Genomic DNA, 14,516 nt, shown 5'->3' on the forward strand with positions numbered 1-14,516 from the left:
CTTGGCCAGCCCATTGCAGTCTCTGAACCGTATTCTCCTTGACGTAGAAAGTAGCATGGGCGGATCCAGAGATGTTTCATGGTGTCATGCACCAAGTTCAGACATGCACAAGGTAACATATGCACTAGTACTCCAGTGGGGATATGTGAAATTTTGTACTGTATATGCACCGTATACAGAGTACATAAAAGGAGGTGGTGGGTCTTGTCACACATCTCCGTCAGCAAAAATAGTTATACACTCAGTGTATATCTGTGCATGCAGTAGGCTATACAACAACAACAACAACAACAAAAGGGTAGTTGGGTCTTGCTACATACTGTACCTCTTTCAGCAAAGACGTAGCATTTTTACGGAGGTGGATATTGTTACACACCCCTTCAGCAAATAAGGATGTACACTAGTTTCTTACATTTAGTAGATAATTATATACAGTATTATAATATATATATATATATAGAGAGAGAGAGAGAGAGAGAGAGAGAGAGAGAGAGAGAGAGAGAGAGAGAGAGAGAGGTATAGTACTGTATACACTATAAAATGTGAAGGGAATCCATGATACATTACTTTTGGATAATCTTTATTTTTGCTTTGTTTAAATACCTTGAACATTTATAATTATATTAGTAAGCGCTACTTTTCTTTATTTTGGTCAAAAGCGATAATCTAATTTTGGAAGCCGAAATGGTAAGTAAACGACGTTAACTAAAGTTGGTAAACAAACGAGGTGGGTGACGGTCCGACGGAGGAGTGCTCGCTAGGCACGTGGAGGTAATTTGTTGTAGTATGAAAGGATGGGGAGACGAGGAGAGTGTACGCGAGTGAGGTGGAGATGGAGGGATGGTATATGAGAGAGGGGTGTGTGTGAGCTGGAAGTAAGACAGTGAAGTGGCATTGGACAGGGAGGCGATTTGTTTATGGCCACCTCTTACTGGGTTGAGGCATCTGGCAATAGGTACATAGATTATTTTTGGAGTATACGACGAATGTATAAGTATCTCTGTATCGTTACTGAATGCATGGTATATTGTTGGATGCAGGCCATAACTATTACAGTAAATGTCCATCAAAATTCATGGGTATATCTTCTGCGCAGTTAAAGCTTATGAGTGGTCAAGTAACGAGGTATATTTTATCTCATAGCAGAGCCCACACAGGTTGCTTAGGGGTGGCCAGTGGTGCTTGGTAAGTATTCGATGTAGTTATGTTACCAAAGCGTACCAGTAGATTATTTATGGAGCTAAACAAACCAGAGCTATCTGTAACATCATCCAAGACAACCTGACCATGAAATCCATCTAATTGTGTTTTAAGTTAACTTTGTATTCCCATGTATGAACTTATGAATGGTAGTTTTATTCAGCTCTCAGAAATCACCATAGTCAAAGGATCAAACCTGCCAGAGGAAAAAAGTAGGCTCTATTATCATTTCAACCCCTAACAGAATTACGAGTTTTTGATCCATTTTTTTGGTATTTTAGACAATTCTAAGATACTTTTCTTCTATGGCATTTTTTTTGCAAATTATTTTTATTTTACTCCTGATGGTTAAGTTAGGTTATGTTCAAGAGTAAAATAAAAATAATTTGCAAAAAAAATGCCAGAGAAGAAAAGTGCCTTAGAATTGTCTAAAATACTGAAAAGGTTCAAAATCTCGTAATCGTGTTAGGGGTTGAAACGATAATTTTACCAAAAAGTAATTAGTTAACATGCATTAGCACCCTTCGGGAACACCATATTAACACAAGTAAGTACTGTGTCAAGTTTACTGTAATGGTATTTGTAAAATGGTGAGAGCATATACCATGGGGCACTTATCTGTGGTGTTCATCCCCGTAACATAGATCTTTGAGCCTGTGCTGGGTTATTCATCCACTGTCCTGGTTTACTACAAGGTCACTACATGATTTGAGTTACCACAGTTACATACCTTCTGTGTTAAACATTTTACCTGCCGACCCATAAAGGGTGAATGGACACCTGTATTGAATGGCACTAGCTGCTTGCACCAGAATTCCAACCCTGGCACTAACAGGCCAGCAGCTTCACTGCAAGCAATGCTAACCACTCAGCTACTTTGCATTCCTTGAGAAAAAGAAAAGTAACAGTCATGCCTTGTTAGGTTTGCTTTGTACCATGAATATGGGTGTGCAGCTAAACCAGTCAATTACAGTACCATACCTTATTGAAGAACCTTTTTTTTTTTTTTTTTTTTTTTTTACTATAATAATTGCAGCTTCATCAGTCTCATTATAGGTTATTCTATTTTTATTTTTATGAAGTTTGCAGTAAATTCAAAGATATTGTGTGATAAAGTTTCATTGCTTCCTTTAAAACTGATCTGCCTTTTTCCAACAGTTTAACTTGCCAGTTGCATGGGAATAATGTGTTTTGGAGTACTATAACTTTTTCACACTGTCAAACTTACTTGGGGACTGGCAGATTAGCTTTATTTACAATTATGTTTACAACTGTAATGAACAATTTTCTGTGATTTACTGTAGAGTTGTAGAAAAAAAAATTACTGGGGACCTGCAGTAACTGAATATTCATTACTTTAACAATGATGTATTATTTAGTGTATTCTTTTTATAACCAGATGATTTTACCCAGCTTAGGGGAGATCATATAGTGAACAGGTTTATGGAGTTTACAGCTAACCACCAATTTGAAGTCTCTCCTAAGCCAAGTGGAAATGTCTGGCAGCATTGGTAACAATTGTACACTGAAAAAAGTCATACTGTATGAGATCAATAACAAAATTAGAGAGAGAGAGAGAGAAAAAAAAAAAAGTTACTTGTATTTGATGATTGGTGGTCTAGTGGTTAGAACGCCTCAGTTGGAGTGACGGCATTACATATATTCAATCCCTCAGAAGTGATATTTTTTTTTTTTTTTTTTTTTTTTTTTTTTTTTTTTTTCCCCATGCCATCAAGAGTAAGTTGGTCATCAACCATTAAATGTACAGGACTTGGGTAGCCGAGGTTTGTGCCCTTGCACCTTAGAGCAGGTATATACTGTGTTATGGTATTGGCCATTGTAATTTTTCATTTTTATGGTACAATGATGATTTACTATTAATTGAATCCTCCAGGCACTAGCACACACTAAACAATGTCAGACAAGGAAGAGGAACCCGAGAGACCAACTGGCCCAGTGGAGAATGCGTGGGCCTTGAAGATCCCAACATTCAAGAAAGGGGACATGAAGAGCCATCTGCTAGAAGAGAGTAGCTTCTCTGTGCTCTTTCCAAAGTACCGTGAGAAATATTTGCAAGAATGCTGGCCGTTACTGCAGAAGACTCTGTCGGTGGGTAGACAGCAGATCCTCAACCTTTATTGATATTCATAGCAATACCTTTTTTTTCCCCATCTAAAAATCGAATAGGAAAACAGACTAGGAAAGCCCTAAGCCCCTTCATTATGAAAGGAAGCAAGAGGAATATAGTGAAGGAGTATATAGGTTATGCACCTATTGAGTTACTTCATTACAGTTTTATTCCAGCCTTCAAAATTTGTGGTTGCAGGAGCACAGTGTGCGTGCAGAGCTGGATCTGATTGAAGGCCGCATGGTGGTGGCAACAACCCGACAGACGTGGGACCCATACGCCATCATCAAGGCACGCGACGTCGTTAAACTCCTTGGACGCTCTGTGCCCATTGAACATGCTGTCAAGGTTCTTAAGGATGATGTCACGCATGAGATTATCAAGGTATATTTATCTCTATTCCTGTCTTTACTTTTTATCCTACCCACCTAAACAAGGATGGTGGACTGAAGGAGAGGGGCAACAACAGTTTGTGCAGTCCATTGGGTTCACATTCTGAGGAGATTGGGGTCATGACAACAGTGATAAGGTATACCTGTCTGTCTCTCTCTCCTTATCTTTATTTTTCTCTTGCTGTATCTTCAAATGTTTGTCTCATTCTCTATCACTGCCACACATCTGACTTCTTGGATGCTCTGTACACATTTAGCATGCCATCATGGTTTTCAAGGGCAACAACATGCATAAGATTGCAGTGTCATGGAATATTTTTTCCTCATTTTGATATAACGAGGTATTTAGCTCTGTGTTTGTATCTTTATTTCTGTCTGTCATCATTTATCATTGTCATTATCCCTTACTTCTTAGTATTTGTCTCCATTTGTCTGGATCTGAAGAATGAAATCATGCACAAGAATGCTGAGTTATACAACTGTCCCTCTTCCTATCTTTATATGTCCATTTAAGAATAATATCGTGGATAAGATTACTGGGGCATAAATCTTTGCCATTGTCTTTGTTTCTATGTATCTCAGTTTTTCTCAAGGGTGATGTCATGCTTGAGATTATTGAGCTGTATCTCTCTGAATCCTCATATTTATTTTCATCTGTCTGTGTCTGTTAATCTCTGTCTCAGGGATGATGTCATTCTTGAAATTATTAAGGCCACCCCTTCCAGGATTAAGGATCCGGCTATAGATAGATATATAGATTCCTGTATTATGTTTGGGCCCCGTTATATTGTTGTTTATCTCTGCCCTCAGAATTCTCAAGGACATCTCGCAAGATAGTATCAATATAGATCTATGTACTGTATATCCCAATCTTTATTTTCTTTATGTCTCCATTTACTTGTATCATTATCTTTGTCCCTGGCCTGTCTGTCTCTATTTATTTTTCTCCCTGTATTTACATTTTTGTAGTGTAATTGTAAATGTGTATAAAGGGAAGGGTGATGCCCTGGAAAGAGGGAATTATAGAGGTATAAAGCTTTTAGATCAGATAATGAAGGTAATGGAGAGAGTTTTAGAAGGTATGATTAGAGAAAGAGTGAATATTGATGAGATGCAGTTTGGGTTTATGCCAGGTAGGGGGACCACTGATGCCATATTCATTGTTCGACAGCTTCAGGAAAAATATATTGGTAGGAGAAGGGATCTTTATTTTGTTTTTGTTGATTTGGAAAAGGCCTTTGACAGAGTCCCTAGAGAGGTGGTGAAGTGGGCAATGAGAAAGCTTGGCTTGGAGGAGTGGCTGGTTAGGGTGGTTATGGCCATGTATGTGGGTGCTCACACCCAGGTGAGAGTGAATGGAGATTTGAGTGATGAGTTTTCCGTGAATGTTGGTGTGCATCAGGGGTCAGTCTTGAGTCCCATGTTGTTTATCATGGTACTTGAAGCCCTTTCACGTGACTTTAGAAACGGACTCCCGTGGGAGTTGTTGTATGCTGATGATTTGGTGTTGATTGCAGAGAATGAAAGGGAGGCGGAGGAAAGGTTTAGGAAGTGGAGAGATGGTATGGGGCAAAAGGGTTTAAGGGTAAATGCAGATAAAACAAAAGTGATGATATCTAGGGTTGGTGGCGGTACTGTCAAAGACGAGGGAGAGTGGCCATGTGCAGTTTGCCACAAGGGCGTGGGAAGTAATTCCATTTTGTGCGGTGTGTGTGATAAATGGGTGCATAAGAGATGTAGTGGTATCAGAGGTAGACTGCGAGATAATGCTGATTTTATGTGTACGGCGTGCCGGGGTGAGCAGGTGGAGATCGTCAGACGTGAAAGAATTGAACTTGCTGGTGAATCTCTTGAGTGTGTGGAAGAGTTTTGTTATTTAGGAGACATGTTGTGTGCTGGAGGTGGGGCTGGAGCTAGCTCTGTGGCTAGGGTGAGAAGTGGTTGGAAGAAGTTCAGGGAGCTCTTGCCTCTCCTGACATTGAGGTGGCTCTCCCTACGTGCTAAGGGGTCTTTGTATGCAGCGTGTGTTAGGAGTGTAATGCTGTATGGCAGTGAGACCTGGGCAGTGAAGGAGGAAGACATTCGCCGGCTCAGACGTACAGAAATGACAATGATTAGGTGGATGTGCAGTGCGTCCCTGCGTCCAAGGCCTGGAGGGGCTGGGTTTACAATGGAAGAGTTGAGAGGTAGGATGGGACTGGAGTGTATTGGTGTTGTTATGAGGAGAGGTAGATTGAGGTGGTTTGGACATGTGGAGAGGATGGGGGATGATAGTTGGGTGAGGAAGGTGAGAAGTGTTAATATTGGGGGTGGGGTTATGAGGGGTAGACCGAGAAAGACATGGGACGAGGTCATTAAGTGTGACCTTAGGGTTAAGGGACTGAACAGGGAGGCTGCAATGGATCGTGCAGCGTGGAGAGCCGCCATTAGGTGACCAAGGCCGACACATGCAAGCATGTTGGAGCCTTTAAAAACGAAAACGAAAACGAAAACTAGGCACAAATAAGAGGAAGGAAGGAAAGAAAGAAGGAAGTGAGGAAAGGGCAGCCACCCAAGGGCAACACTATATCATCGAGTGAGTGGGTGGTGAGCGCCCCCACCCACTATCAAAATACCTGTAATGATAATAATAATAATGAAGTTGGTTAGTGGTAGGTGGGGACACTCACCATCCACTCGATGTAATGTTGCTCTTGGGTGCCTGCCCTTTCCTTTCTTCTTTCCACGCTTTCCTTCCTTCCTCTTCTGTCTTTCTTTCCTTCATTCTTTACTCTTCCCTCTGTCCACGGGTGACTCTACACTGAGTGACAAGCCAAGTGGTTTCCTGTACACATGGAAACCATTTTTTTTTTTTTTTTTTTTTTTTTTTTTTTTTTTTTATGCGAGGAAGAAGGAACCAAAGGCCATGAGCCCGCAGTAACAGTTCCCTCCAAGAGAAAAACAAAATACAATAGAGAGCCAAATTCAAGATCCGATCATTTTGAGATGCCTGGACACACTGCGTTTGAAAGACTGGAGATCATAGGCAGGAGGAAATACAGACAGAGGGAGACAGTTCCAGAGCTGACCTGTTGCATGCTTGAAAGACTGGGAGTAACGGTTAACTCTTGCATTAGAGAGTTGGACAGAAAAGGGATGAGAGTTTGCTGCCAGACGGGTGCTACGCGCCCGTCGTAGAGGTGGAGGAATGCAAGCAGACAGTTCAGAGGAGCAGTGACCATTAAAGTAGCGATAGAAAAGAGATAAAGATGCAACAGTGCGGCGAAGAGACAGAGGTTGAAGGGAGTCAGTAAGAGGAGGAGAGTTAATGAGACGAAAAGCCTTTGACTCCACCCTATTGAGAAGAGCTGTATGTGGGGAGCCTCCCCACACATGAGAGTTGTACTCCACACAGGGGCGGATAAAACCCCTGTATAGAGTCAACAATTGTGCAGGGGTAAAGAAAGAGCGGAGTCGGCTTAGCACACCCAATCTCTTGGAAGCAGATTTTACAAGAGATGTAATATGATCTTTCCAAGATAAGTCCCGAGTAAATGAAACCCCAAGCATGTTCAAGGATGATGCAGGATTAATCTGAATATTATTAAAGATTAGTGGGTATACCTGTGGAAGATTTTGTCGGGTTGATAGGTGTAAGAACTGAGTCTTAGAAGCATTAAAGACAACCATATTATTTTTACCCCAGTCAGAGATATGAGCCAAGTCAGACATTAGGTGTGCCATAGCCTCATCCCTTGTTTCTTGAAGTAACTGTTGAGATGGGCGTTGCGGGAACCGAATGGAAAGGTGAAGGGTGGAGTCATCAGCGTATGAGTGGATAGGGTTAGATGTACAGCTTAGAAGATCATTGATGAATAAAAGGAAGAGAGTTGGTGATAGGACAGAGCCCTGAGGAACACCACTGTTGATAGATCTAGGAGAAGAAGAACGATGGCCTGCCTCATACGACAGCAGCTATAGAACGACCAGAAAGGAAGCTAGCAATGAAGGTACAGATAGAAGGATAGAAACCGTAGGAGGGCAGTTTGGAAATTAAAGATTTATGCCAGACTCGATCGAAAGCCTTTGAGATGTCAAGTGCAATGGCAAAGCTTTCGCCAAAGTCCCGAAAGGAGGATGACCAGGAGTCTGAAAGGTAGGTGAGAAGATCGCCAGTGGAGCGTCCCTGACGGAACCCATACTGACGATCGGAAAGAAGGTTGTGATAGGAAAGATGCCTTAAAATTTTTTTATTAAGAATTGACTCGAAAACTTTTGAAATACAGGACGTTAAAGCAATTGGACGATAGTTGGAGGGTTGGGAGTGGTCACCCTTCTTTGGGACTGGCTGAATGAGAGCAAACTTCCAGCAAGAAGGAAAGGTACAAGTTGACAGACAAAGGCGAAATAGTTTGCCTAGGCAGGGTGTAAGCACAGAAGCACAGTTTTTGAGAACAACAGGAGGGACCCCATCAGGCCCATATGCCTTGTTAGTACTGAGGCCAGTAATGGCAGAAAATACATCAACTGAAGAAATTTTAATGTCAGCCATGAGGAAGTCAGAGGGGGGAAGTGATGGAGGAACAGCACTGGAATCGTCTAAGGTGGAATTGGAGGAGAAAGTCTGTGCGAAGAGATCTGCTTTATCAGTAGAAGAAATAGCTACAGAACCATCAGAGTAGAAAAGAGGAGGGAAGGATGATGAGGTAAAGTTGTTAGAAAGATTTTTGGCAAGGTGCCAGAAGGAGCGGGAAGAATTCGAGTTGGAGAGTTGAGAGCATTTAGTATGGATGAAATTATTTTTAGTAGAGCGAAGAACAGACTTAGCACGATTCCGGGCAGAAACGTAAAGATTATGTGATTCAGGGGTGGGTTGGCTCCGGTACCTTTTGTAGGCCTTCTTCTGGGTGCTAACCACATAACCAAATTATGATGCCTGGTGGTTTAGTGGGTAACTAAGGCGCTCCAGTCTAATTGAGCCGTTGCAGGTTTATATCCAAGGGGTGGTTGGGGTTTATTGCTCACGTAATGCCACTCAGGGATGAGTGAGGCTGATCACTTTTGTCTTAATGTTTGGACCAACTTGCCTAGCCCCGGGCTCCTATTCTCCTCATGGGGCATCATTGGGTTAGATGATGATGATGATAAAGTTGGTACTCTTGTGTATTTTATTCAGATATACATTAGATTTTGATCACCTGATGGAAATCCAAGCAGGTAGAGTCTTCCAAAAGTATCCTGTGTAACCCTTTGTGTTGTAACAAGACTTATTCACCTCTGCCCTTCACTTTAACTTGACTAGAATTGCTGTTTTCATCGTTGAATGCAGAACTATAATTAGAGATGAACACAAGAATAATTGTAATCATAAGGAAGTGCTGTGTTCTGTGGATAAAAAGCTGCAAAGCTATGAAAAATAAGCTACAAAAATATGAATCTCAGACAAGTTAAGGTACATACCTGTAAGAAATTTATTTTGGATGACATCATACATGAGATTATCAGGGGATATGTACAGTAAATCATTATAAGCCACTTTTTTTATGTCCTTTTTTTGTCATTATATCTACAGTTACTGAAAACTGAGTTACTTCTCTTGCGGGGCATAAATTGCCTGAGTAGGATGGAACAGATGAACCCATTAAGTACAATGATGTCTTTTTTGTTATGTTCTTGCTGCCATCAGGTTGTAATCAGGTTAGGAGGGAGTTTTTTTTTTTTTTTTTAATGGTGGTGATAGTTGTAGCTGTTGTAATTCTTAAACTAACAGGTGTCCCTTCTCAGCTAACTTAAATTATCTGGTGGTAACAAGAATGAAATTAAAATGCATCATCATATTGAAAGGAGCTGACAGCCAATAGGCAAAACAGATGGAGAGGCCTGCATTAGACCAGCACTGACTGATTATAATGATGATGATGAGTTCATGTGATATAATTCATTTGCCCAATTTTCTCATTGTGGTCCTGTACCTGGCAGATCCGTAACTTGGTTCGGAACAAGGAAAGGTTTGTGAAGCGGCGTCAGCGTCTGATTGGTGCCAACGGTACGACCCTAAAGGCACTGGAGCTGCTCACTGGTTGCTATGTGTTAGTGCAGGGCGGTACCGTCTGTGCCATTGGACCTCACAAGGGTGTGCTGCAGGTACAGGATTTGGTCTTATGTTTAATATAGGTGTTTGGTTGTGTAGTGGTTAGAATGCCACAGTGTGAGTGACGGCCTTGCATAGATACTGGAAGTTTTTCTATTATGTTTTGCCTTCAAGGGAAGTAGGCTGGTTATTTACCCAAATATGTACTGGATAATGGTTGCGTAGCCTTGTGCCTCTATATGGTACAACTCTGTGGACATTGGAGCTTGTCACTAGCTGCTGTGTGTTTGTGCAGGATAGTACTGTCTGTGCCATTGGGCCACACATGGGTGTCCTACAGGTAAAGGAGTAAGTGCTATATCCTAAGTGGCATTGTAAGCATTGCAGCACCTTTTTCTTATTGATTTATTATATGTTACATCATGGTATTATTTTTTATGGTATTTACATCTTTTATACCAACATAGATTTACTGTAATAAAGTGCAAGAGGATATTAAGTTCCGATGTGATGAATAAATTGCTGAGGAAGAGATATAACAAAATCCCCAAAGCCACCTGGAGTATAGCTCTTTTCCTTTATGTTATTCTCCTATGTTAATGCACCCAAAAGTAGTGGTATCATACAGTAGTTCTTACAATCCCAAACTCATCTAGACATGAACCAAGTGGACTGCAGGAAACCAATCACTTCGACTGAGCACTGCCAGAGATATTTTGTTGAGGTTGTGTTAAAGAATTCTCTGTGTTGTGGTAATGACGTCAGTGGGTGAGTGAAGGTTGTATTTAATCTCTCTGGAAATAAGGAGTGACCACCCATAAAGGATTACATCTGATGAATGACTGGGGTTTATTGCTCACATAATGTCTGTCAGGGGAGAACAACTGGTCGCTTTAACCTTAAATACTATATGTGGACTAAGTAGCTTAACGTCGGGCCTTTACACTCCAGTAGGGAAATATGGGATTGAGTGGACAGACAGGTAGACACAAGTTGAGATGATTATGATGACTGTTTATTGCTCTTACTTTCAAGATTTCTGTTCCTTTGTTTCTGAATATTACCTCATCCCATCTGTTTAGTAGGAAATAGGGTTAAGATGATGATAAATGTAATGCTGATGTTGATGGCTTTCCTATTTTTATGCTTTTGTATTCCTTACCTACCCAGTTCATTATTAGAAAGTAGGGTTAGAATGATGACAATAATGACTGGTGAGAGTTTGCAATTTATTAGTAGGAAATAAGGTAGATGGTGATGGTATTTTCCCCATTTTGAAGTCCTATTTCAATATCCACCCCATTTAATTTACGTATGGGGAAAATTGATATTGTTGAGTATTTTTTTTTTTTTCATCCAATTCATATAACCCTACGATATTTATACATCAGAAAATAGGATTATGGTAGGGGAGTTGAGGTATTTTTCCTATTTTTTTTCTTTCCCCTATTTCTGTATGCTCCCCATCTAATTTATGTGTATGAAAATTGTGAGTTATGGTAGGGGGTAGTGATAATGATGATTTATTTATTTATTTAATTTTTACTCTCCCCAACTAATTTATATGATGGAAATTAAGGTTATGGTATGGACAGTGGTGATGGTATGATGATAATGGTGATGATGATGATGATGATGATGATGATAGTGACTTTTTCCCAATTTTTTGCATTTCTGATCGTGTCTCTATACCCTCCATGCTCAGGTTATGTGTTGGAAAGTAAGGATATGTTGGGGATGGTGATATTTTTTATGTTTTTTTTTTCCAGTTTCTGTGTCCATCCCATCTAAATTACTGTATGTGTAAGAACACCAAATTTTATGTAGGAATATAAGTTATGGTAGGGATGATGATAGTACTGCTTCTGCTGCTGATGACATTAATATTTTATCTAGTTTTTGCCTTTTTCATCCAATTGCAGTATCCTCTCCACCAGAGTTATGTATAGATAATAGTTATGGTAGAGATGATGATGGTGATGACGATGATGATGATGATAATGATGACGATGCTATAGAATTAACTCTTACAGGTAGTGCGAGTGGTGAAGGACACATTGAACAACATCCATCCCGTTTACCTGCTCAAAGCCCTCATGATTAAACGCCAGCTAGTTCAGGACCCAAACTTGAAGGTGAGAAGTCTATCTATATCCATGTGTCTGTCTATAATTGTATGCCTGTCTGACTGTCTATATCTGTCTATCTTTGTCTCAGTCTCAATCTGTATTTATCTTCCTCTGTCTGTGTGCCTGGCTATGTATCTGTCCATCTTTCTGCATATTTCTCTCTATTTATCTTTTAGTATCCTGACACCAGAATCCCAGACAGTGTACCTAGATACAAATTGCCTCCTTGTCATCATGTCCTCTGCCATTATGCTGCCCTTCATCCAACACGTACCATCATTGTTCATATTGCCTCTCCACTCCATCCCTTCACCTCATCCTCAGTCCCTTCCTCCTGCCTACCACATCACTCTCCTACTCAGTCTCTCAGTCTTCATTCTCTCCACTTGCCCATATACCAAACAACATCCACCCTGTTTGTCTGCTTAAAGCCCTCATGATTAGCACCAGTTGTAGTCCTATTGTTTTCACCTGAGAGATCTGGGCCGCCACCACAACTTGAATACAATGTCGAGGTTGCGTTATATTTGATGAGCCATAGTTATGAGGTGGGAGTGAGTGTTTTGAGTGCTGATGTGCTGTGGTTTGAAATTTGATGAGGCATACCTATAAGTTAGGAATGAGTCTCTGTGGTTATATTATTTTATTTCATTTTAAGGTGATTTTTGCTGAAGACAGTAGTTTTATGAAAATATCTACAGTGTTTGTTTAGCATTCATTAATTTATAAATGCACTAACATGCTTGCATGTGTCGGCATTGATCACCTAATGGTGGCTTTCCTTACTGCTTGATCTCTAGCAGCCTATCTGTTCAGTCCCTTTTCCATGAGGTTACACTCTTATGCTGTCATCCCAAGGCTTTTTCTGTCTGTCTTTCATAACTACCTTTAGTGTTCATATCTCACACCCTTTACTCCCATTTGCCTTTCTTCATCCTCTCCACACCATCTCGGTCTACCCCTTCTCATCACAACATTAATACGTTCTTTTCTCAGTCCTTCATTCACGATCCGAACTCCTCCAGGCTTGTCTTACAGGGTCGCACTACACATCGACCTAATGCTTCTCATCTCTGTTTGTTTAAGCTTGTGTTTAACCTTCACTGCCCAAGTCTCACTACCTTGCAGCATGACACTTCTAACACATGGTGCATACGGGAACCCAGTAGGACAGAGAGAGAGCCCTCTTAGTATCAGAAGGGGCAAGAATTCCCAGAACTGTTTTCTTCAACCACTCCTTACCCTTGCTACCAAGCTAGCTCCAGCTCAACCTCCAGCACAGTTCATATCCCCCAGATAACAAAACTTCTCAACATACTCAAGAGACTCTCCAGCACCATTAATCCTCTCCTGCCTTTCTGCTTCTGTATGCTCTCCTTTACATATGAAAGGAATTGCTGTAAATATAGGTAGGCTAATAGCATACCAGAGAATGCAATAAATAATCCCTATTGTATCATCAGAATGAAGACTGGTCAAGGTTCATTCCAAACTTCACACCAAAGAATGTACAAAGGAAGAAGCCAAAGGTGAAGAAAGCCAAGAAATCATATACTCCCTTCCCCCCAGCCCCGGTTGAGAGGGCAGTGGACCAGGAAATGGCTGAGGGCAAGTTCTTCTCAGACCAGCAGGCTCGGAAAGCGGCCAAGAAGCAGAAGGCAGCACAGGAGGAGAAGAAGAACCTTACAGCTGAGAGACAGAAAGAGAAGAGGGCCAAGGCCTTCATTGCACCAGAAGAACCAAAATACAGGCCACAGGAACACAAAGTGAACACAGATGTTAATATTGATTCCCTAAAAAAGAAAGTCAAGAAGAAAAAATTGAAGTAAATGTGTTTTCAGGATGATGATGTTTGTGCTGTTGTTTTCCTCATTCATACATACTGTGCATACAGACATAAACATGATGCTGTGTTTCCTCTTGAGGAATCCCTCATCTCTTGGGTTTGGCCATGGTACGTCTGATGTGTTCTGTGGTATGGAAGCATTGCTTAAACAGGCTATTTACTCCCCAGCAGTGCTGGAAGCTGTTGGGAAAAAAGAAATCTCTGATGTGTAAGAAGATTTGTAAAACAATTAGTCTCAGCATGGACCTTGACCATTTATCTGTGGGTGAGAGTCCTGTTTAAGAGTGGTGACTGAGTAACTTGTTACCATACCAAGCATGTAGGCACACTTCACTTTCATGGTAGTACCTCCCAGGGTCAGTGGTATCCAAACCATTTACTACTTAGTTCTGTTGTAAAGTAATATTTATGTCGCTGTTTGCTAATCAGAAGTTTATCCTGGAAGGTGACTTAGAATGAAAAAATGGATTGCATTACAATCAGGTTGAGTTTGTGTTAAGATGTGAAGATGCCACAGGAACTCAAGCACAGACCCAAGGAACACAAAGTCACTGTGGACCTCACCGTGGTCACTGAGAAGAAAAGCTAAGAAGAAAAGGTATTGTCTGCCCAGGATGATGATGTTTGTGCTGTTGTGTTTTAAGCAAGATAATAATTGTGTTGCTGTGTGCATATCAGGAGTGTATGCTAATGGTGGCTTGAATGGAAAGACAGGCTGTGGGTGAATTAGATTGAATGTGTGTGTTGTACA

General features: G+C 40.9%; 1 protein-coding gene across 1 annotated transcript; it reads left to right on the plus strand.

Moving 5' to 3' along the window:
- Positions 1 to 723: 723 nt before the first annotated feature.
- On the plus strand, positions 724 to 13,927 carry dbe (KRR1 small subunit processome component homolog dbe). The gene is made up of 6 exons (XM_080269291.1): positions 724 to 771; positions 3,095 to 3,309; positions 3,527 to 3,712; positions 9,679 to 9,843; positions 11,824 to 11,925; positions 13,383 to 13,927. Exons 2-6 carry the CDS (start codon positions 3,115 to 3,117, stop codon positions 13,746 to 13,748), a joined length of 1,014 nt encoding a protein of 337 aa, XP_080125417.1. The 5' UTR covers positions 724 to 771; positions 3,095 to 3,114; the 3' UTR covers positions 13,749 to 13,927.
- The last annotated feature ends 589 nt before the right edge of the window (positions 13,928 to 14,516 follow it).

The sequence above is a fragment of the Coenobita brevimanus genome, chromosome 33, assembly GCF_032717465.1.
Source record: "Coenobita brevimanus isolate Jiangsu-jjx chromosome 33, ASM3271746v2, whole genome shotgun sequence".
In the NCBI taxonomy this organism is placed as follows: Eukaryota; Metazoa; Arthropoda; class Malacostraca; order Decapoda; family Coenobitidae; genus Coenobita; species Coenobita brevimanus.